The sequence below is a fragment of the Haemaphysalis longicornis genome, unplaced genomic scaffold (assembly GCF_048455015.1).
Source record: "Haemaphysalis longicornis isolate Haplotype H1 unplaced genomic scaffold, Haemaphysalis longicornis Haplotype H1 scaffold_6, whole genome shotgun sequence".
Taxonomy (NCBI): Eukaryota; Metazoa; Arthropoda; class Arachnida; order Ixodida; family Ixodidae; genus Haemaphysalis; species Haemaphysalis longicornis.
Window position 1 is genome coordinate 208,053,608 of NW_027526407.1, and position 22,958 is coordinate 208,076,565.

Genomic DNA, 22,958 nt, shown 5'->3' on the forward strand with positions numbered 1-22,958 from the left:
ACGTGGTCCACGGTGCAGTAAACCTTCCGGTCTGCACCAATACGGTGCTCTTCCTCCATCTTTACAGCGCAAGGCTACTTCCCTCGGAATAACAGCAGCCGTGCGCAACGTTCCCCTTCACGGGATACATGAGGTCCTATGGAGGTCCTCATATTTTGATATTGCCCACGGCAGAGACGTCTTGCCAGCATCCCATTTATGACTCGTAAAATGTCCTCAAGTCCAAACTAACTAACCTTATGAGTAGTATACGGCATCCTGCCTGTGACGCCCTCAGCTCCGGCCTCCCCAGTGGTTAGCAACAACAGTGAAGTCCACAGCGCACTAGCTGGGACTGTGTAAATCTGGCTTTTCCACATGACATTTGTGTATTGCACTGAGTTGAAGAGACCGAATGAGCTGCGCGTAAGCGCGAAGGATGCGGCCAGAGCGCTTGCGCAATATCCATGGATTCGTAGTAGGAACCTCGTTAAATGTTTTGCAGCGTGCTTAAATCCCGCTGGGAAGGAACGAGCAGGGCGGGAAAGAGGGAAAGCAAAACGCAGCTGAGGTAACCTACAATTACGGGCCAAAGACACGGTGCTCGCAAGAGGGAGGGCAAAGCGGCGCCTGCTGAGTGCATCCGTCGTGTATCTTTGATTTCATTTACGAGTTTATTCAAGACAATATTGCAAAACATTGCCTTGGGGGACATGGCTAAAGGCAAACCAGTTGCCTGATGGAGGCCATGCCACCCTCAGCAGCAGACGGTGCGACAAACCAATAAAAAGTACAAGAAAAATTTACAAGGAAAAGGAGACACTAGCACATAGCACACACTGATTCAACTGGACGGGGTTTCAATTTTTGTACCAAGCTGTTTATAATTATGAGATACAGAAGAAACAAAGAGTACAATACAAAAAACAGAACACAAATACAAAACATTGTGAGCTGCGCGTGGTGTTACAAAATAAAATTTCGCTTATAGTTACAATGATACCTTCATATCTATCCAATAGAAAAGAGTAGCTGTTTAATAAATTTTTTGTATTGTGACGGCGTTGTTCCTGAAATTAAGACTTCCAATATCGCCGGATGTTCGCTCAACACATCAGTTATTTTGTTAGACAGTTTTTGTTCCCCATAGTTCGTTCTGGATCTTGGCTTCGTTAATAAGATAGAGAGAGAGAGAGAGAGAGAGATAGAGAGAGAGAGAGAGAGAGAGAATGCAGTTTAATGATGCAGACGAGGTCTGTCCAGCAGATGGCCTAACATGCTACGTCAGGTGAATAATAAAAGAAATAAAAAAACACCGACATGAGGTGTGTAGACCGAGTTCAGTAGTTCGTGGTAAAAATAAAAGTGTTAAAACACACAGGAGAAATGTTCGAATGCACTGGAGAATTGTTCGCTTTCAATTTTAGCGGAGTTCAGGCAACCGCGGAGCGTCTACACGTGGTGATGAGTTCACTAGGTCAGGGTAAAAATAAATGAAGTGGTAAACACGCACTAGAGAAATGTTCACTTTCAATTTGAGCGCAGTTCAGGAAACCGTGGAGGGACCACAAGCGATCATGGCACGTTGACAGCTAACCTAGCAGTAATGGTGATCACAGCCTCGAAATGTTCACTGGGTCACCCCTGAGATCACCACTGTAGCACATGCCGAATCAATGCTCGGCACTGATAAAGACTGTGAACTAGGCCTGAACTGCGAAGGAAGCTTAGGAAGGCCTTCGTTGCACGTGAAGCCATCTTTGTACATGACCAGGGCCCAAACACATCATTCAACGTAAGACACGATGTGGGTAGCCTGCCCAAAGTCACTGTCAAGGAGCGTCTTGGTTCGTCATATTGTTTACACGCACATACGACATGGTGAATATCTTCGAAACAGTCACCGTCTGGACAGACGGGTGACCTGGTCTGCTGAAGCTTGAAACAAAAAAGGCGAGTGTAGGCGACGTTCAGGCGTAGGCGGTGTATTACGGCTGCTTCGTGTTTGGTGAGATTAGAGGGCAACTTGAACGTACATTCTGGGTCGACAGAGTCAAGCGGGGTATATCGACGTGATGGATCAGCCAGCATTGAAAGCTGTACCTGCCGCGCAACATGACACGCAAGTGCGGCCGCATCCTTCCCGGAGAACGGTATTGCCGCAGTAGGCACTTGGCAATTGTGAGCTGGGAAAGCTGCAGCGTCTGCTGTAGAATTACCCGATACACCGCAGTGTGCCGGTAGCAACCGTGGTTCGACGAAATGGCAAGCACTGACGGCTTGGTAGTGTAAAAACCGAATGAATATCCCAGACTAGCTGGTCAGTAGAAAAAGACTTAAGGCATTGAAGGGCCGCGCGGGAATCCGCAAAGATAGCCCATTGGCTGGGTGACTGCGCGGGGATGTAATAAGGTAATGAGGTAATTACGGCTTTTAGCAACTCATACGGGCTTTCTTTTATTTTGAATTTAAGTAGAAACAGGCTGTCCGAGCTCATTGTCGCGATGTTTCAATTGACAATTCATACGTCTGTGTTTTCCAGTCGTCAAAAATTCTATATTCGGTGTAGTACGGAGTAATGTCCTCAATGAGTTGAATTTTTCCTATAGCCCTCAAAGCTCGATTTTGAAGTGCCTGTAGGAGGTCTAAACTTGTTTTGATTGCGATTAACCACACTAATGAACAGTAATTCAACCGGGGGTGTATAAGAGCATGATATATAACGCGTTTTAAACTAGGCGGGAAATAATACCTGAGCTTATTTATTATGCCTACGGCGCGGGAAATATCTACTTTAAGTGCATCAATATGTGGTGACCATGATAGATGTTTGTGAAATACAACCCCCAGGAATCTAATTGTTATGTGTGTTGTATTTCGACACCCTGAAATTGCAAATGTAATCCAATCGGCGTTTGTGTTCCTTTGATTTGAAAAGCATGTATTTCCTTTTACTTACATTGAGTTGTGGTTTAATTGCAGTTAGACATGAGTGTAAACGGTCTAACCAGGTGTGGCATGCCCAAACAAATCGTGCACATTTACTCCTAAAAAAACACGTTAGTGTCGTCTGCATATAATATCGTATTTGGGTAACCTTTCATGTGTACAACGTCGTTTATATATAGCAAGAATAATATAGGCCCAAGGATGGATCCCTGTGGAACTCCGTATTTTATGTACTGTGTTTTAGAAATTACCCCATTTATTGACGTGAACTGAGTTCTGTTCGTAAGATGGCTTTTTAATAATTCTATTGCGACACCACTTATCCCACAGAAAGGAAGTTTTTGAAAAAGAACGCCATGTTGGACACAATCAAAAGCTTTTTTCAGATCAAGGAATTCGCCAAGTGTTATTTTAAAGCAACGCTTTTTACCTCTACCCCCCCAAGGGTTCTTTCGCGACCGTTGGTGTCAACAGAAAACTCCCGCGAACAAATAAAAGAATTTACTGGCAGCGCCATGAATCGAACCTGGAAATAATAGATGAACAAATGTAGAGCCCGTTGTCTTACCGATTTAGCTACGGGGCCACGCGGAGACAGGGAAGACAAGTGGTGCACTCACCAAGCACATTCGAGGGTTCACCCTCTGCATTCTCGCTGAATGCCGCGCGATAGCGATTAAAGGAAGGTCACACCAACCTTTGGCATCTCACTTCTAGCACGCCTATGTGCTAAAGCCTGTGGCTTCCAGTGTCCACGTAAAAAATCTCAGCTCCTTGTCGTCCGCCCTCACCTACACCACACCTCAAGGAACATATTCAAATACTCCTTGATGGCCAGGTCATCACTCCAAGCCCCAGAATCAAGATCTTGGACCTACTTCTTCAGGCCAGCACCAAAAGACGTATCCTTGCAGCGCCTTAAACACAGCATCAATAAAATCATACACATGATCAGGCGACTTGCCACCAAGAAGCGAGGCCACAAGGAATCGGTCACCTTTCGATTAGTTCAAGCTTTTGTCCTCTCGAGAATCACTTACGTCAATCCCCTGTCTTCTTCTCGCCCAGGAGGACATAAAGGTGCTTTATATAATGATTAGAAAGGCCGTTGAGCAATCAGTAGGTGTTCCCATGAGTGCGTCCACAGAGAGGCTGCTTAGCACGGGCCTCCACAACACGGTGGGAGAGCTGATAGATGGCCATCTTTCTATCCAGAAGCTCCGAATGACCAGAACTTCGGCGGGTTACCGTAGCCTTCACCAGACTGGCTGGCAGCATAGAATGTCACTCCGCTTGATGTAGTCCCGGACTTTTGGCGACAAGAACTAAATATGCTACCTTTGTTTAGAAATTTGACCGTTTAGACGAGGAAGGCGGGTGACAAGCACGGGCTCAATCGCTCAACACCACCCTCGGTGGGGATCATGCAGTTATCTACATAGACGCCTCCCAACATCGACCGCACCAGTACGCCATCATCGTGGCTACCTCCTGAGCCCGCCTCCTTGCTTGTGCCTCAATCAAGACCAAAGACATGACGGCAGGAGAAGAGGCAGCCATCGCCTTGGCTCTCACTCAACCAGGAGTTCGTAATAGAATGCTTTGTTGGGCGTGTTGGTTCATGGCTTCAAAAAATTAAAACGCGGGCAAAGGACGAGGACACAGAAACACAGTAGACGGGACGAGCGCTCGTCCCGTCTATTGTGCTCGTCCCGACGGGACGAGTGCTCGTCCCGTCTACTGTGTTTTTGTGTCCTCGTCCTTGGCGCTTGTTTTAATTTTTTTGAAAAACCAGGGTAGTCACCAATTCAAACAAGCCTACCGGAATTACCAGTCGGGTTTGGTGTCCCGACCTGCACTGCGTGTGCTACAAAACCACTTCCCAAATAGTTCCATTCAGCTCATCTGTACACCCGCTCACGCTTCCATGGACGGCAATGAATACACCCACCATGCCTGCACTTCTACCTCCCGTGCTATGGAGCTGCACGAGGACAGTCACCCGCTTGTTTCGTTCAGGGACATAACCCAGTATTATCGCCTTCTGAGACAGACCCTACCTTCGCCTTACCCTGACGTTTCCATAGAACAACAAACTACCTTACCGCTCATACAATCCGGCTCTTTTCCACACCCAACGCGTCTTCACTTAATGCATCCGAATCGTTACGACGCTGAATGTAAATTTTGCTCAGAATTAGGAACACTCTGCCACATAATCGGGGTGTGCAACTTTAGCCCTGAGCACCCTCCTCTCTTTCTGTCAACTACCGAACAAGAGCAAGGGGAGATGCTGCTGTCCCGGCGCCCTCTGCCTACCCAGCTTCCGCTGGTGAACAGAGCACAGGCTGCCGCGGACTGAATATGGGCTCCAGTGAAGAAGGAACCACTTTCCTGTGCCGTACTCTGCGCCGTTCAGAGATCTGAATGAAAGAATTTCCTCCTTCTCCTCCTTCTCCTTCGTCTCTGCCGCCAATCTTGTCGCCTCCGTCCGCGACGGCAGAGACGGAGAAGTGAGACCGTCTAACACCGGGGTTGAGCTTTAATTTTATACAAAAAGAGTTTCCACTCATGTGCTACAACAATACAACTCAACAAACCACGGTTCATGCATCATGCATGAATTTAACCTCACCAAGAATATCTCTGTGAAGTAATTGAGGGTGTGGTTAGTGCATTTGACTTCTCTTTGGTTTCACTATTTGTAGAGTGACGTGAGTGAATTTAAGTGACGTCGCATGGGTAATCGTTGTGGGTGCCGTTCACAGCTTTGCTTTCCAACAACATTCACAGAGTGGATTGGCGCTAATTTTTCCCCCTCTATATTTTGGAGCAATTTTTCTTTTATTCCTCGGAGGGTCGTTTCTGCAGGTGTGTTTTTGTGGAAGCTGTATTGTTCTTCGGCTAATATGTTATGCGCGGGCAAAAATGCAGTAAGTCTTCTTTGCATGATGGTCTCAGCTATTTTTGAAAAAAAAACAGAGTATGGAGAAAGGACTATAATTATTTAAATGAATAAATTAACGGCCATTATGAATGACCACTACCCGAGCTAACTTCATTTTTCCGGAAATACACCTCTGGAGAGAATTAAATTACAAATATGTAATCTACAAATATGTAATTACAAATATGTAATAAAATTAGATTACAAATATGTACATACAGACTGACTCATAGCTTTCACCGGTTTTGATTTAACACCATCTGCACCAGAGGAGCAACCATCCTCTAAAGATAAAATATTACTTTGAACTTCTTACTGGTAGGTGGCATGCATACACATGGTAGAAGGACAACTCTCTTTTATGAAATGTTCACACTCTGTTTGTTTTAGGACATATGGGGCAGCTCCCACGACAATAAAAAGAGAATTGAAAGTATCAGCAACATCTAGGTCCGACAGCCCATTTCTTTGAAATTGAACTCGTTTTGTCGAATCATTTTTATTTAGGATTTTGTTTACCGCTTTCCACACAAAGCGTGTATTTCTTAAAGTACAATAGAATTTGTTCGTATAGTAGTCAAGCTTCGCCTTTTTTTATCCCTATTTAGTTGATTTCATACCTTTTTAAATATGTGAAAGTCATTTTCCTTTCTGCTGCTTAAAAACAATCGGAATAGCTTATTTCGGTGCTTAAAGGAGCCATGAAGAGAAAACACAAGTTTGGTTCATTCGAAAGATTGCCTCGTTAGAACCATAACGACACCACTTTTAACACAAACTTCGCTCAAATAAGCTACATAATTAGGAAAAAAGGAAATGACCATGCGACCCACCAGCTCATTTTCCGCAACAGAACCTATGATGTCACTCGAGAATGCTCGGCGATTGGCGGAGGCCGGCAAAAGCAAACGCATGTTAGGCAGGGCTTACACTTTGCATAGTGAGCTATATGCCCGTGAAACATACTGCACGTTCTTTTTATGACAAAGAACGGTGGAGTAAAGGGTTGAAGTTCCGAACGAACACGCAAGCATGTGAGCCAATGCGTACGAAACTACCGCCGGTCGAACTCGACATCTCGCCGTCGCGCAGACGAATTTTCGGGTTCGAGGCTCTTCGGGGCCGACGAACCGTTCCAGCACGTACAGCCGCGAACTTGCTTGGTATCTTACCCTTGACAGGAGGTTGGCCGTCATATCGCCAACCAGCAAAGGTAAAAATAGAAACCAGGGGAGTAAGGAGTAAAGAGCGACGAGATAGTGCCAGTCGTCGCAGAAGTTTCGAATGGTGTTGGCTTGCTGCTGTTGTTAGGAGCTCGTTTCCAGTTTACAACCACTGAAAACTTCAGTTTGTTCGAGTACATTACAATAAAATTTCGTTGCTTCGTTTTGAAATGTCCATGTAGTACGGGCAAATCGTCGAGGGAGTGCGACATCCCCGCCGGTGAGGAGATCTCCTTTCATGTGCTGCCCAACGACGAACATCGGCGAAGCAAGTGACTACGTTTTGTGAACTTTGCAAACGGAGGAGATAGAGAGCTAAAGGAAGTACGGGTGTGCTCGCTTCATTTCCGAGGAAGTGATTACGGCAGGGACCCTTACGTTAGCTCACTCCTGGGACATGCTGGCGCTCGTCGCCGACTTCGTAAAATCGCCGTCAAAGCGCTCTGACCTTGGGAAAAAAAAAACCGTGCAAAAAAACACACCGTGCATTGACGCTCGTATCTTTCTGGTCGGAGCAGAGAGCACGCGCGAACGGTTTTCCATACACGACACCGGCCAACTGGCATAAGCGATACTGCTACTGAAATTGAACTATTATTAACCGTAATAAAAATACGGCACATACGTACCAGTCTGTATTCGTCCGTCGCGACGGGGCTGACGAGGCAGCGGTGCCGACGGCTGGGCGTTCGTCTGTTGTGGCTATTGCGGAATGGTCGCTTTCCGGTCCATCCGCGTATCCCACAACTCCTGCCGCTCGTGCACTTAAAAGCATTGAGTGTACGAGTGGTGTGAGGTTGTTAAATGCAAGCCCGAGCTTCTCAGCGAGAGTTTTGTTCTCCCGATCAGGCGATTCCATGACTAGGGCTGCGGGTGCACTAGGTTTTACTAGTATTTTTAAAATGGCCGCCGTCTCGGTTTCGGCACTATTTCCGGTTCCTGTCTGACTCCCGCGTGTGGGTGCTATATGTAGTCGACATACAAAGTATGTTTCATGGACCGGCTCGTATGACGCCATTGTTCACGTCACGAAATGTGCAATTTTAGCGGGAGATTTAAAATTTTGGCTTAAATTGCCTTATTTCGCAGTGAATAAAGCATCATTTGCTTCCGGGAAAGCGCTTGGGGTACTATGAAACACCTAATCTTTCGAATAAAACAAACTTTTGTTTTCTCTTCATGGCTCCTTTCAGTCGTCTAGAAAGGTCTTTTGACATCCAGGGTTTTCTTGATTATTTATGTTGTGTGAGTGGTTTGAGGGGGAAACATGTGGTATAAAAGGATGTAAAGGTAGACAAAAAAGTGTCATAAGCAGTATTTACATCGGTTGCCTCCGTAATTTTGTGCCACGGATGGGCAGAAAGAAGTTCAATAAAGTTTTTTATGTTTTGTTCAGGATAGTTTCCAGTTTGACACGGACGCTTATGTGGAATGAGACAGTAGATGGGTAGGGAATCACTAAGGTCGCACATCAAAACCCCTGCTTTTATGTTGTCTCGAGGAAAGCTTGTCACACAGAGATCAAGGGTTGTCTGTGTGGAAGACCTAAAATTCCTGTAGGGGAGTCTATTATATTCGAACAGCCATACGATTCAAATATTTCTTTAAATCGTAAGTAAGATGGATTTGTAGAACATGCATTGATATTCAAATCTCCCACCAAAAGTGTTTCTAAATTTAGAGTGGTGCTGAATTCAAACAACCTTTCTGAGAATTTTGGGAAGTCTTCAATAGATCCAGAAGGAGGGCGGTACGCAAGAGAAACAAATATGTTATAACATCTTATAGCGAGTGATTCATAGCTACTATCAACATTCTATCAACAAGCAGAACCAACCAGTAACACACAAGGCCTTAATGCCGCGCTGGCATTGGCTGGCTGCTCATTCGGCCGCTGTACGCAGCGGTGCTTCACACAGCCTGCTCAGCACTGCGAACGAATCAATGGAAACTTTTTAACCTAAAGGTCTGTTCCCTGTGTGAATATATGCATGGTGCGTGCCGCGGTTGTGCTGTTTTCACAGCTAAGTTGTCTTGGTTCCGAACAGACCGGGGTGCGTCGACACACCCGTGTAGGATAAGGTTTCGTCTCCAGGGCTAGTATGCAATGCCCTGTATCTCGAGGAAAGAAGAAAATGTGTCGCAATCTAGACAGGACGAAGCGCTCGTCCTGTCCGGTTCTTTTCTTCGTGGTCCTGTTTTAACGCGCTGTTTCTAACTAACCAAGAAGACAAGATACGACAGATACAGGCGCCAACTTGCAACTGTTCATTCTTCCAACTTCCAGTTGAATAAACAGTTGGAAGTTGGCGCATGTATCTGTCCCACCATGTCTTCTGCGTCCTCTCAATTTTTGTCCACGTTTTCTTCTTTCTTTAAGTATATACCAACTAGCTCAGCAACTAGTTTTGTTAAACCCTGCACGTCAGAATTTAGTCTAGGTATCTGAGGCAAAAGAACACACCGAGGTCGGCCGCCAAGACGAGAGAGAGTGAGGGAGGGCTCTTTAATGTTAACGGGTGAGGTCAGCCCTGATAGTGACAAGGCTTGCCACGCAAGATGGAGGGTGACCACAATGATGAATGGTGAATATTTGGGGGTTACGACAGGAAGAAGACAAACAAGAAACATTAAAAACGAGGAGCAAGGGAATGCTGCTAGCGGAGTCCGGACATAAAAAAATACTTTGGAAAGAAAATCGTCAATGTACACACTGAATGAAAATGTAAAGTAAACACTGCAAAAAAATAAGTAAGGACACCAACCCAAGAAAAATAAATAGATGCACACCACAGCGCAAAAGAGTACATATCGTGAGACACTTGTGCTGTCTAAGGTTTAAAAAAGATTTGTCTAGTTCAGAGTCTCGCAGGAACCGGAGCAGAACTTTTGTGCCCAAGGTACTGTCAGCACTATTCGCCCATGCCCAAGAAAATTATAAAGTTCGAGCCTGCCTTCGCTGAAGTTTTCGTGCAGCAGCGAATCGAGGGCAGACGTGATTGACAATCTCACGCACTGCGCAAGTCGCACAGGGGAATTAAACCTACGCGTTACGCTACATTCAGGTGCAGTCGGTCCAACACTCCTTCACACCGCTTGTTGAGGCTCAACAGTGTCTCACATGTGCACAGCGCGGATCAATAGCCTGACTCTATCATCAGGCGCGGTTTCATTTACTTGTACAATTAGTTCACAAGGAAGTTGCACACGTTGCACAATTCCCGCTGCTGTCAATACATGGCTGCCTAGGAGGGACTCCATTTTTACAGAAAACTCTTTCATAAAACTCTAAAAACTTCATTTTTACAGAATGTGACAGAGTCCATTTTTACAGAAAACTCTTTCATAAAACTGTAAAAACTTCATTTTTACAGAATGTGACAGAGTCCATTTTTACAGAAAACCGCAGTCCCAAAACAAATGTTGACAAAGCTGTTAAACTTCGCTCGGCGGCGGCGCCGTAATAAGGCAGGAGTGCCGCAATACAGGCAAGCCCCAGTCGTGAAGTTACTTGGCGGTTGCTTAGGTTGGCGCGGCCGCCAGTCGCCTAAACGTTCTGTGACGTTATAGAAAACTGCCGGAAAGTGGCCGCTGAGTTGCCAGTGCTTCGTACGCATAACTAGTTCGAAGTTTCGGATAATATTGGTACCATTGTTATCAGGTCAGGGCGGCCCTTTTTATCACCCAATTATGTGTTGTGTCTCCATGGCTTGCACAAAGCTCATGGCTAGGTAAGTGAAGACTGAAAACGTGCACGGGTCACGAGTGCGCAACAGCTGCAGCAAAAACACGTGCCTTGCGCAGCCACCTTGATGTCCTCCGGGTGGGTGAAGTAGCGCGGGTCGATGATGGGCGGCTCGTCGGGGTCGCTGCTCCGCAGACGAATGTGGCCTCGGGACTTGAGCCGGTTCAGTATGGGCGCCAGCTGGAAGCCGTGCTGGTTGCGCTTGGACTTGTAGTACTTGTCGTACGCCTGCGACACATTGTGAGCCCCTTCTTAACTGACGGGTGCCATTCATTCGGCACGTTTCGCGTGATGCCCAGCGCGACTCGACAGCTTCGGCCAAATGCGAACTTCCTAAACTAGCAGCGTAGTAGTTGCAACGATGGGGGTCGTACGAAATGACTCAAGCGTATTCAGTTTTAAGGCGAGAAAAAATGGCAAAAACTCAATTTCTTGAATGTGACGGATTCCATTTTAGTAACACCAAATGCATCTTTGCAATTGCAAGAGCGAGGCCAGTATAAGATCGGAGGTTCTATAAAAAGTGAACTTCGAGGTACGTAGATGTGTTATCGGATGTCTCACTATTGAGCCAGCCATAGGAACGAGAATAAGTTTACTTTCAGAAGGTGTGGGCTGTATAAGCCATGTCACGAATGAAAACTTAATAGTGCTGTGGTCAGAAAGCACGCCAAAAAAGTCCCCATCGGAGCACAACGTCCTTAGCTACCCACGTTGAGGCACCAGTACATCCGTCTGAATGTACGTTCTTGTTCCGAATGCCAGTTCACAAATTTGATTCGCGACTGCCTCCCTAAGTGTCTCAGCGAAGAACTAAAAAAATGATTCGCAAATGGTGTGGTTAAAGGGCCCATGAAAACAAAATACACCTTTGCTGAATTTAAAAGGACTAGTCCTTTAGGACTAATCACTCAGTTCCATCACAGTTACTAAGGAAGTTTGTTTAACCAGAAAGAAACTTTAGACAACGTTCAAACTACAGTGACGCAATAAAGCCCAGCGTTACAGACATAATTATCGGTGCGTTAACTGCACGTTCGCATTCAAACAGAAGTGGAGGCCCCACTACAATCGCCCTATTATGGCCTTGGTATACGGGGCTGCCAATCGCATGAACCAAAGAAGATTCTGCGACTTCACAGAGACGTCGCTAAAGTCGCCACTGCTTGATATGTTTTTTCTATGGATATCTTGATTATTTGCGTAATTTGGTATAAATTGATTAATTGATGATGATTGATTGCGGGTTTCAATGCGCCGACGCTTCACAGGCGATGGGGCGCACCGTAGTGGAGGGCTCCGGAATAATTTCGACCACCTGGGGATTCTTAACGTGCCCCTAATCTCGTACACACGGGCGTTTTGACTTTTCGCCTCCATCAGAAAAGCAGCTGCCACGGCCGGGAACCGAACGCACGTCCTCGTGCTCAGCCGCACAACGGCTTAGCCACTGAGCCACCGCAGCGGGTAAGTTGGTATCATTGTTGCCAAAGTTGGTATTATTGTTATCGGGACAAGCAGTCTTTTCGTACCTACCTGCACACTTGTATCTGGCCTTCCTGGTCTCCTTGAGAACGGCGCACTTCGCGAAAATCCGAAAGTGGCAGACAATAAATCCCTCCACACTTTGGACGCGCAGTCGTCAGTGCAACGCACTGCTGCTTCCCACTGGTCGAGGGAGGTGATGATAGGGAAGGGGTCAGATTTCTAGGCCCACATATGGTGATGTAATGTGGCCCGTTCTCCGCAGTGCTGGCAGAGTGAGGGGTGAATGTGATGAAGTACGGCTAAACAGGGGAGGAATTCAGTTGGAAGCTGACGCCAAAGGCGTTCCTCTTCCACTGACGGGGATGGGTGGGCGGGAGGGTATTTGCGGCGGGAGAGGCGCTAATGTTCCACGATGTCTGTGTACGTGAGTAAGCTATCGCGGGTTCATCTGGCTCCATGGGAGGCAGTGCTGGCATCACAGGCCCGGAGCCATCCGCTTGCAGAATGCCAGTGGTGTGCACGTCGACACCTTCTCGGACCTGTTTGGCCTGCACCTTCGCTCTCCTCTTGTGGAGTTCAACAGTGAGTTCTTCGTTCAGAGGACAGGTGTATGCATAGGGAAGTGCTTGGCTCCTATGCTGAGCGACCTCTTGCTGGCGCGATACTCCGGCAACAGGAGGTTATGCTTCGTGCCTCCAAAACTGTACGCGTTTTCCGCTACATAGATGTCTTCTTGGTGCTTTTCCAGTGCGTGACAGGTGATTTGAATGAGCATGATGCAGCGCATCACGGACATTTTCGACACCACCCTAGATGGCCTCACGCTTACAAGGGGACCTTGGGAGAAGGAGCTGCGGTTTTTGGACCTCCTCCTGCATTTCAAGCCAAGCCATGTTTGTTGGAGGTATGCGCCCCGCTCGAGGAAACGCCTGCTTCCGGTCTAGTCTGCCCATTTCAAAATTGGGAAACGGAGCATTGCCCTAGCCACTTTAAGGGTCCCCCTTAAGAGGTCTTGCCCGCATGAAGTAGAGGCCAGTTTCTAGTCGCAAGTTGTGAGGTCGGCAGGCTTCCCAGCTGCCTTGCTGCGTGACTCAGCTGAGGTGTTGCTAGGGCAAATTCACCAAAGCAGCAAAGCAGGATAGGTGAAGGACAGGCCGGTGAGAATCGCTGTCCTTCCCTATGTTCATGGGGTTTCGCACGTGTTGAAAAAGGTAGCTGGACGCCCAGGAAAGGAGTTGTCTTTTCTGCACCAAACAAACTGGACGGCCTTTGCAGGTGAGTGAGCACAAAGGAGCCAATGGGCACCTTTTGCGTGAAAGACCACACAAAACCTTACGTAGAATGCAAATGCTGTGTTCTGTTCCCCTCTCCTGTGGGAACACCTACAGTTGTGAGGCCGGGCGCTCTTTAAACGATCGTCCCTGCGAGCATGCAAACACACTAAAAAGAGGCACTGCCAGCAACTTGTCACACATTGTCGCGACCACGGGTGCTCGCCCAGATTCCACGACACGCGTTTTGCACGAAAATATACAGGTCTAAGGTATAAGCTTGGGCGTGTTGGTATAGCATTCCGGGAGCAGCGGAGAAGAACGAGGTGTTGACGGTACCCAGCGCTGACTAACAACGCATTTTTTATTGCCCAAAATTACTTAAATACAGTATTCTGTTGCAACAAATGAGAGAAAGAGGGAAGATGAAATAAACACAGAAATGTCATGCCGCAACTGCAGTTCACGTGCTGTCACCAGATGAAAAGACCATTTCTTTGTCGCTCAATAAGACCGAAGGGCATATATCTCGTACGCTTCAACGATCTCCCGTGTCATTTGATTGTTACCTTTATAAATTATGGAGCGTTTTCTGAGGTCAGAATAACAACCAGAATCTTTACAATGAGCGCCTAGCAGTCCGTTATCTCCCTATTCTACGTTATTGCGATGCTCGCGCAATCTGTCATCGACACATCTTCCTGTCTGTCTAATTTACTTTTTCTTGCACTTGTTCAGCGGTATCGAATAAACCACGCCATCCGAGCAGGTCGCGAACGGCGTGCGATATCAGACTTGATCATGCCCTCATTAACTTTGTTGCAAAGCTTGGATAGCATCTTAGGAGCAGAGAATAGGACGTTGCCGTTAGCGCGTTTTCCAAACTTCTTCAAATTACGCGAAAGCGTGTGAATGTATGGGATAGTATAGTTATTTTTCTATTATCTATCTCTTTCGGGAAATCTTGCCTGTGTCGTTCATCCTTCCCCTGTTTTAGAACGTTCTCAGCTACCGAAGTCTGTAATTGTAGCGGATAGCCGGCGGCAGTCAGCCGAGCCGCTTGTCCGTGAAGGCTAGCTGGCTTCTATTAGGTGAATAGGCTCGTAAGCCAAACAGATATGGTCATCGTAGAAATACAGTTGAAGATCAAGGTGTCGAATGCTGTCATCAGTGAGGGTTGGGGTTACGAGTCTCGTTGTTTGAAGCCATACTCCCGTATCATTCTGCCCATTCTTAATTGGTAAAGCGTTGGATCGTGAAGCTGTGTGTCTCGAATGCACTTAACAAATCTTATATTCACCTAATGAAAGCCAGACTTCATGGACAGGCCGCTCGCCTGACTGCCTCCGGCTATCCGCTAAAATTACAGATTTCGGTAGCTGAGAAGGTTGTAAAACAGGCGACGGATGAACGACACAGGCAAGATGCTCCGAAAGAGAGAGATAATAGAAAAATCACTACTATCCCATAGATGCACACGCTTTCGCATTCGCATAATCTGAAGAAGATTGGAAAACGCGCTAACGTTAATGCTTTATTCTCTGCTCCTAAGATGCTATAAAAGCTTTGCAACAGGGTAATGAGGGCCTGGTCAAGTCTGATACGTGTAGCACCAAACATCGCACGCCGTTCGTGACCTGCTCAGATGGCGTGGTTTATTCGATACCGCTGAACAAGTGAAAAAAAAGTACATTGTATAGAAAGGACGATGTGTGAATGACAGATTCCGTGACCATCGCAATAACGTGGAAAAGGGAGATAACGGACACATAGGCGCTCATTGTAAAGATTGTGGTTGTTATCCTGACCTCAGAAAATGCTTCATAATTTATAAATGTAACAATCAAACGACACGGGAGAACAATCAAGCGTACGAGATATATTCTAACAAAGACACGTGTGTCAGCTACCCTTCGGGGTTAGCCGACAAAGAAATTGCCTTTTTATCTGCTGCCAGCACGGGAACTGCAGTGACGGCTTGACATTTCTGTGTTTCTTTCGTCTTTCCTATTTCTCTCATTTGTTGCAACAGAATTCTGTATTTAAGTAATTTTGTGCAATACACATGAGTTGTTACTCTGCGCTGTGTCCCGTCTACACCTCGTCCTCGTCCCTCTGCGCTGTTCCGAGAATATAAGGGTCAGAAAGGGTCATGGTTTGGGCATGTTGGTGATGCCTAGTGGGAACTGAAAGCGCCAACAAGAGACAGACAAGGAAAGGAGACAAGAGGACGAGCGCTAAACTACCAACAAAATATATTTGAGAAAAACCCACAATTTATACATGTCACGCTTTCCACTTGCATTCCACCACACATGCGCAGAGACAACTATAATCGTCTGAGATTACATAGTTCTTTTTGAGAAAGGGGTACAGATGGTGTGCTCACGCATTGAGACTGCAAGCTATCTATTTTTTAAAGCAAAGCTTTTTACCTCTACCCCCCAAGGGTTCTTTCGCGACCGTTGGTGTCACCAGAAAACTGCAGCGAAGAAATAAAAGAATTTACTGGCACCGCTGTGAAGCGAACCAGGAACTAACAGACTAACAAAGCGAGAACCCGTTGTCTTACCGATTTAGCTACGAGCCCAGGCGAAGACGGGAACGACAGTTGGTGTACTCACCAAGCACATCTTCGGGTTTACCCCCTGAATTCTCGCTGAATGCCACGTGAAAGTGTCAAGTGACCACTCACGCCCGTCTAGCGGCCCTGTGCGTACCTTGCTCATGTGCCAAGAGTTACAAAAATAAAAGGAAGCACACACCAAGACAAGCCATCTCACTTCTAGTACCCCAATGTGCTAAAGCCTGTGGTCTCCAGTGTTCACTTAAAAAATCACAGCTCCTTTTTGTCCGCCCTCACGCCAAATCAAGGAATACATTCAAATACTCCTTGATTGCCAGGCCATCACTCCAAGCCCCACCATCAAGATCCTGGACCAACATCTCGAGACTAACACCAAGAGTGACGTCTCCTTGCAGCGCCCCAAAAACAGCATTAATCAAATCATGCACATGATCAGGCGAGTTGCCACCAAGAAGCGAGGCCTAAAGGAATCCGGTACCTTTCGATTAATTGAAGCTTTTGTCCTCTCGAGAGTCACTTACGTCAACCCCCTGTCTTCTCCTCGACAAGGCAGACATAGAGATGCTTTATATAATGATTACAAAGGCGGTCGAGCAGACCATTGGTCTTCTCATGCGTGCGTCCACACAGAGGCTGCTTAGCACGGGGCTTTACAACACGGTGGAAGAGCTGATAGAAGGCCATCTTTCTAACCAGAAGGTCCGACTCAGAACTGCGGTGGGTAACCGCATGCTTCACTAGATTGGCTGGGCAGCCCGGAATGTCACTCCGCTTGACGTACTCCTAGACTCTTGGCGACTAAAACAAAAGATTCTCCCTTCGCTTAGAAATATGAACCCGTCACATGAAGTGGGTCAGCGAGAAGCACAGGCTCAAGCGGTAAACACCACCCTCGGTGGGGATCATGCAGTTATCTACACAGACGCCTCCAAACATCGAAGGCAGCAATACGGCATCATCGTGGCTACCTCCGGAACCAACCTCCTTGCGTGTACCTCGCTTAGGACCCAAGAAATGACGGCAGCAGAAGAGGCAGCCATCACCCTCAAAAAGTTTGACATCCACCTAAATGCAGCCATACGGCTACAAAGGAAAGCTATACAGCTTTCTCGGAAACTTCGCCGTTCAAGACCAGATGAATTTCTTCAACTGCGAAGTTTCCGAGAAAGCTGTATAGCTTTCCTTTGTAGCCGTATGGCTGCATTTAGGTGGATGTCAAACTTTCCTTTACAGAAACTTACTCCATCTTGGGGATTTCCCCTAAATCTGGTCGATTAACCTTGGCTCTCACTCAACCGGGGGTTCGGAGGGTAGTTACCGATTCCCAGCAAGCCTACTGGAATTACCAGTCGGGTTGGATGTCCTGAGCTGCACTGCGCGCGCTAAAATACACTCCCCAAACGGTTCCATTCAGCTCATCTGGACATCCCCTCAAGCTTCAATGGAGGGTAACAAATACGCCCACCCAACAAGCCTGCGCTTTTACCTCCCGTGCTATGGAGCCGCACGAGGACCCGCTCGTCACGTTCAGGGAGATAACCCAGCATTATCGCCTTCTGAGAGAGAGCGTACCATCGCTTTAAATTGAGATTTCCAGAGAACAACAAACTACCCTACGGCTCACACAATCCGGGCTCCTTCCAACAGCCTACGCATCTTCACTTAATGAATCCGGATCGCTACGACGCTGAATGTAAATTTTGCACAGAAGTAGGAACAATCCGCCCCGTAATCGGGGTGTTCGACGTTAGCCCTGAGCACCCTCCTCTCTTTCCGTCAACTACCAAACACGAGCAATGGGAGATGCTGCTGTCCAGGCCCTCGCTACCTACCCAGCTTGAGCGGGTGGGCAGAACACAGGCCGCGCGGACTGCATATTGGCCCCACTGAAGAAGGAATCACTCTGGGCCGTTCAGAAATCTGAACAGAAGTATTTCTTCCTCCTCCTGCTCCTTCTCTGCCACAAATCTCGTCTCCTCCGTCCACGGCGCAGAGACGAAGAAGTCAGATCGTCTAACACCGGGTTACAGAGTTTAATTTTATAAAAAAGTTTCCGCTTTTGTGCTACACCAAAACAACTGAACGAAACACCATTCATGCATCATGCATTGATTTAACCTTACCAATTTGATCTCTTTGAAGTATTAAATGGTGTGGTTAAGTGCATTTCACTTCTCTCTGGTTTTACTATTTGTAGAGCGATGTAAGTGAATTTTAGTGACGTCGAATGGGTAATCATTATGGGTGCCGTTTACAGCTTTGCTTTCCAACCACGTTCAACGGGGTGGATTGGCGCGATTTTTCAGCTTCCATAATTTCTCTGGTTAGCCTATCTTTATTCTTGGCAATTATAATGCATTTGTCGAAAAGCGGTTCACAGCCAAACGTGGAACAGTGATGCGCTAACCATCCGCCACTCCCATTCTTGAACTGCCAGAGTGCTCGCGAAGCCAGTCAATAATACAATGACCAATCAGCCCAATGTAACGTTTGCCGCAAGAAAGGGGAATTTCGTATACGACATATTCTGTGCATGTTGTGGGCTTCCATTTATGCTTTCTAACGCAACGGTTAGAACGTTGACCAGAGGAATTGCTCACATTGCATAACTTGCCCAGTTTTTCTGGGGCAGAAAAAAACCACCCTAATATTGGCACGTCCTGCGAGTTTCTTCAAGTTGTGTGAAAATTGCAGAGGTAAGGTGTAACCGCATACTTTGGACGGGTTTCGAGTGAGGCCGGCTGCTCTTCCTGCGTTTGGGCTCGCAACGTTTTTAGCAAGGACTCTGCAACAGAGATTTGAAAATGAACGGGATACCCCGAGTGTGACAATCTTTGCGATTGTTTGCAAAGGCTGGCAGCCATTGAATGGACGAAGGATTTCTTGATAGCATTCTTAAAACACGTGTTTGTGATTCCTCTCCTCACCAATTTTGAGTGCGCGGAATTAAAGGGGAAGAGTGGTTTGCTGCTCCTTGGTTGGTATGCCCAACAAGTGTGATCTGATTGCAATGTCAAGTTGATGTCGAGAAGCTGGATTGAGTTGTTAACCGGAAGTTCAAAAGTACACTCGAGGGGCCCAAAATTTTCTTCAATAATGGAAAACAGATCATGGGCGCGAGATTCTAGGACATCAAAATTACAATCCAAGAAGAATAAATAATCGTCTACAAAGCGAAACACACCAACAACATTATTCATGCTGTCAAGGCGGCCTGCCGCAATGTTATCTAGTTTGGATAAAAACAAGTCACTAAGAATCGGGGCAATGCATGAGCCAATACAATTCCTTCGCGTTGGAGGCACAGCTTACCATCATACTGAATAAAAGTGGAACGTAGGTAAAACAATAAAACTTCTAAAATCTGCTAACAGACACCCCTCCGGCATTTTGAAAAGACACACTACCGAACTCGTCAATGTAGCCTTCCATAAAATGAAGCAATTTATCATGTGCAAAAAGTAATAAAGAGAGAAAAGGCATGGAGTGCTTTTATGAACAAGAATGCAAAGTCTAAAATTTCTTTCGAGTTCTTTAAAAGAAAGGGATCGTCAAAGGTTAGAATGCTTAACTTCTCTTGTAAAGATGATGCTACTGATTTCTGCCACGTGCCCCTTTTGGAAACTATAATTCGGAGTGGTCTATCAGGTTTGTGAGTCTTGGCACTGAAAGACACATCAAGAAAATATTTCTTTGAATTTGCGATGCCGTTGACAACTTTGCCTAGATTTAACTTTTTACACAGTTTCCTGGCTTCACTTTTCACCCTAGAAATGACAACATTATCGTGAACTCCGAAAACAGACGAAACTGCCGCGTCCGCCTTTGTGCGAAACAGATCGTGAGATAAAAGAGCAAACCCTCCTTCTTTGATGGCGGGAACAACCGAGATGCTGTGGTCTTTTAAGAATGTGGCAACATGATTTACCGGTAACTTGGAGGGAGCCGGCCTGCAGCGGGACAACACCCCGACGCCCTCAGAGATGCATCGGTCATGCTCACTGTCAGCAGCATGCCGCGACACGTGATGCACCAAAGAAAGTATCTCTGTAGCCGAGCGCCTTGGTTCCACAGCAAACTTCGGCCCTAAGGATAGGACATAAGGGGGCAAGTGCACATGCTGCATTCGATGAGCGATACACCTGGAAGTCGGCCGAGTCTTTTGGATGGCAGTTCTTGGCTGCGTGAGCTCACAGGTCCGTCCAGAGGAATTCCGTCGTCTGGTTTGCGATGCGTAGGCATTCTCGAAGTTGTCTCCCAGCTTTCCAGGCCCCATGGGAATCGCCAAGCACGTATCTACAGAGAGTACCTGTCTTGGCAACTTCTACGCATCTATGGGGCCTGGAAAGCTGGGAGGCAGATTGGAGAATGCCTACGCATCGCAAACCAGACGACGGAATTCCTCTGGACGGACCTGTGAGCTCACGCAGCCAAGAACTGCCATCCAAAAGACTCGGCCGACTTCCAGGTGTATCGCTCATCGAATGCAGCATGTGCACTTGCCCCCTTATGTCCTATCCTTAGGGCCGAAGTTTGCTGTGGAACCGAGGCGCTCGGCTACAGAGATACTTTCTTTGGTGCATCACGTGTCGCGGCATGCTGCTGACAGTGAGCATGACCGATGCATCTCTGAGGGCGTCGGGGTGTTGTCCCGCTGCAGGCCGGCTCCCTTCAAGTTACCGGTAAATCATGTTGCCACATTCTTAAAAGACCACAGCATCTCGGTTGTTCCCGCCATCAAAGAAGGAGGGTTTGCTCTTTTATCTCACGACCTGTTTCGCACAAAGGCGGACGCGGCAGTTTCGTCTGTTTTCGGAGTTCACGATAATGTTGTCATTTCTAGGGTGAAAAGTGAAGCCAGGAAACTGTGTAAAAAGTTAAATCTAGGCAAAGTTGTCAACGGCATCGCAAATTCAAAGAAAGATTTTCTTCATCTGTCTTTCAGTGCCAAGACGCACAAACCCGATAGACCACTCCGAGTTATAGTTTCCGGAAGGGGCACGTGGCAGAAATCAGTAGCGTCATTTTTACAAGAGAAGTTGAGCATTCTAACCTTTGACGATCCCTTTCTTGCAAAGAACTCGAAAGAAATTTTAGACTTTTTGTATTGTTGTTCCAAACAAGGGCTCTATACCTTTTCTCTAGACATTAAAGACCTTTATTGCTCTTTGCCACATGATAAATTGCTTAATTTTACGGAAGGCTACATTGACGAGTTCGGTAGTGAGTCTTTTCAAAATGCCGGAGGGGTGTCTGTTAGCAGTTTTTTAGAACTTTCATTGTTTTACCTACGTTCCACTAATATTCAGTATGATGGTAAGCCGTGCCTGCAATGCGAAGAATTGCATTGGCTCATAAATTGCCCGATTCTTAGGGACTTGGTTTTATCCAAACAAGATAACATTATGGCAGGCCGCCTTGACAGAATGAATAACGTTGTTCGTGTGTTTCGCTTTGTGGACGAATATTTAACCTTTTGTATCGAAAGTTTGATGTCCTAGAATGTGGCGCCCATGATGTGTTATCTATTGTTCAAAAAAATTAGGCCCCTCGGGTGTACTTTTGAACTTTCGGTTAATAACTCAATCCAGTTTCTCGACATCAACTTGATATTTCAATCAGATCACACTTGTTGGGTATACCAACCAAGGAGCAGCAAACCACTACTCCCCTTTAAAGGAGCCTTGAAGACAAAACACAAGTTGAGTTTATTAGAAAGACTGCTTAGTCCCGATAACAATGATACCAATATCATCGCAATCTTCAAACAAATAACGGAGATATTAAAGAAAACGTCTGAAGCAGTCGCGAGTCCCAAGCAAATTTCCCGCAGCTGTTCTATGACGTCACGGAACCTTGTTTATGCGATTGGCGGCCGCCTAACTGACCTGTCGCGACGACACATGACTGGACGTCTGTAATGGGGCCTCTAGTTCCATTTGACCGCATCACCTGAATTCTAACGTGCAGTTAACGCACTAAAAATTATGTTTTATTGTTGGCCCGTATGACGTCATTCTTGCTCATAACACGTCACTGTGGAGCAAAATTTGAAAGTTTTTAAATATTTCTTGCTTTTTTTTGTTAGAAAACATCTTTTGTGGCTGTAACGGAGCTGAGTGAGATACTGAATCCTAGTTCGTTCGGATTAAACGAAGTTGCATTTTCTATTCCTGGCTCCTTTAATACCGCGCACTCAAAATTGGTGAAGAGAGGAATCATAAACGTGTGTCCTAAGAATGCTATCAAGAAATCGTGCGTCCATTCAATGGCTTCCAGCCTTCATCAACAATCGCAAAGATTGTCCAACTCGGGGTACCGGTTCATTTGCAAATCTCTGTTTCAGAGTCCTTGCTAAAGAAGTTGCGAGCCCAAACGCAGAAAGAGCAGCCGGCCTCACTCGAAACCCCTACAAAGTATGCCGTTATATCTTATCAGCACAATATTTCCCAGAACTTAAAGAAAATCGCAGGGTGTGCCAATATTACAGTGGTTTTTTCTGGCCCGGAAAAACTGGGCAAGTTATGCATAGTGAGCAGTCCCTGTGGTCAACGTTCTAACCGTTGCGGTAAAAAACATTAATGGAAGCCCACAAAATGCACAGAAAATGTGGTATACGAAATTCCCCTTTCTTACGGCAATCGTTACATTGGGCAGACTGGTCGGTGTATTAATGACCGACTTCGCGAGCACTCTGGCAATGTCAAGAATAGGAGTGGTGGATGGTTAGCGCATCACTGTTCGACGTGTGCCTGCGAACCACTTTTCG

The 22,958-nt window shown here is 46.5% G+C and overlaps 1 protein-coding gene across 1 annotated transcript in view; it reads right to left on the reverse strand.

Moving 5' to 3' along the window:
* The window catches only part of LOC144141318 (oxygen-dependent choline dehydrogenase-like), a 145,585-nt gene that overhangs the window by 17,386 nt on the left and 105,241 nt on the right, over nt 1-22,958 (reverse strand). The window contains exon 10 of the mRNA XM_077672890.1: nt 10,894-11,071. Coding sequence (XP_077529016.1) covers nt 10,894-11,071 — 178 coding nt within the window. The remainder of the gene's footprint in view (nt 1-10,893; nt 11,072-22,958) is intronic.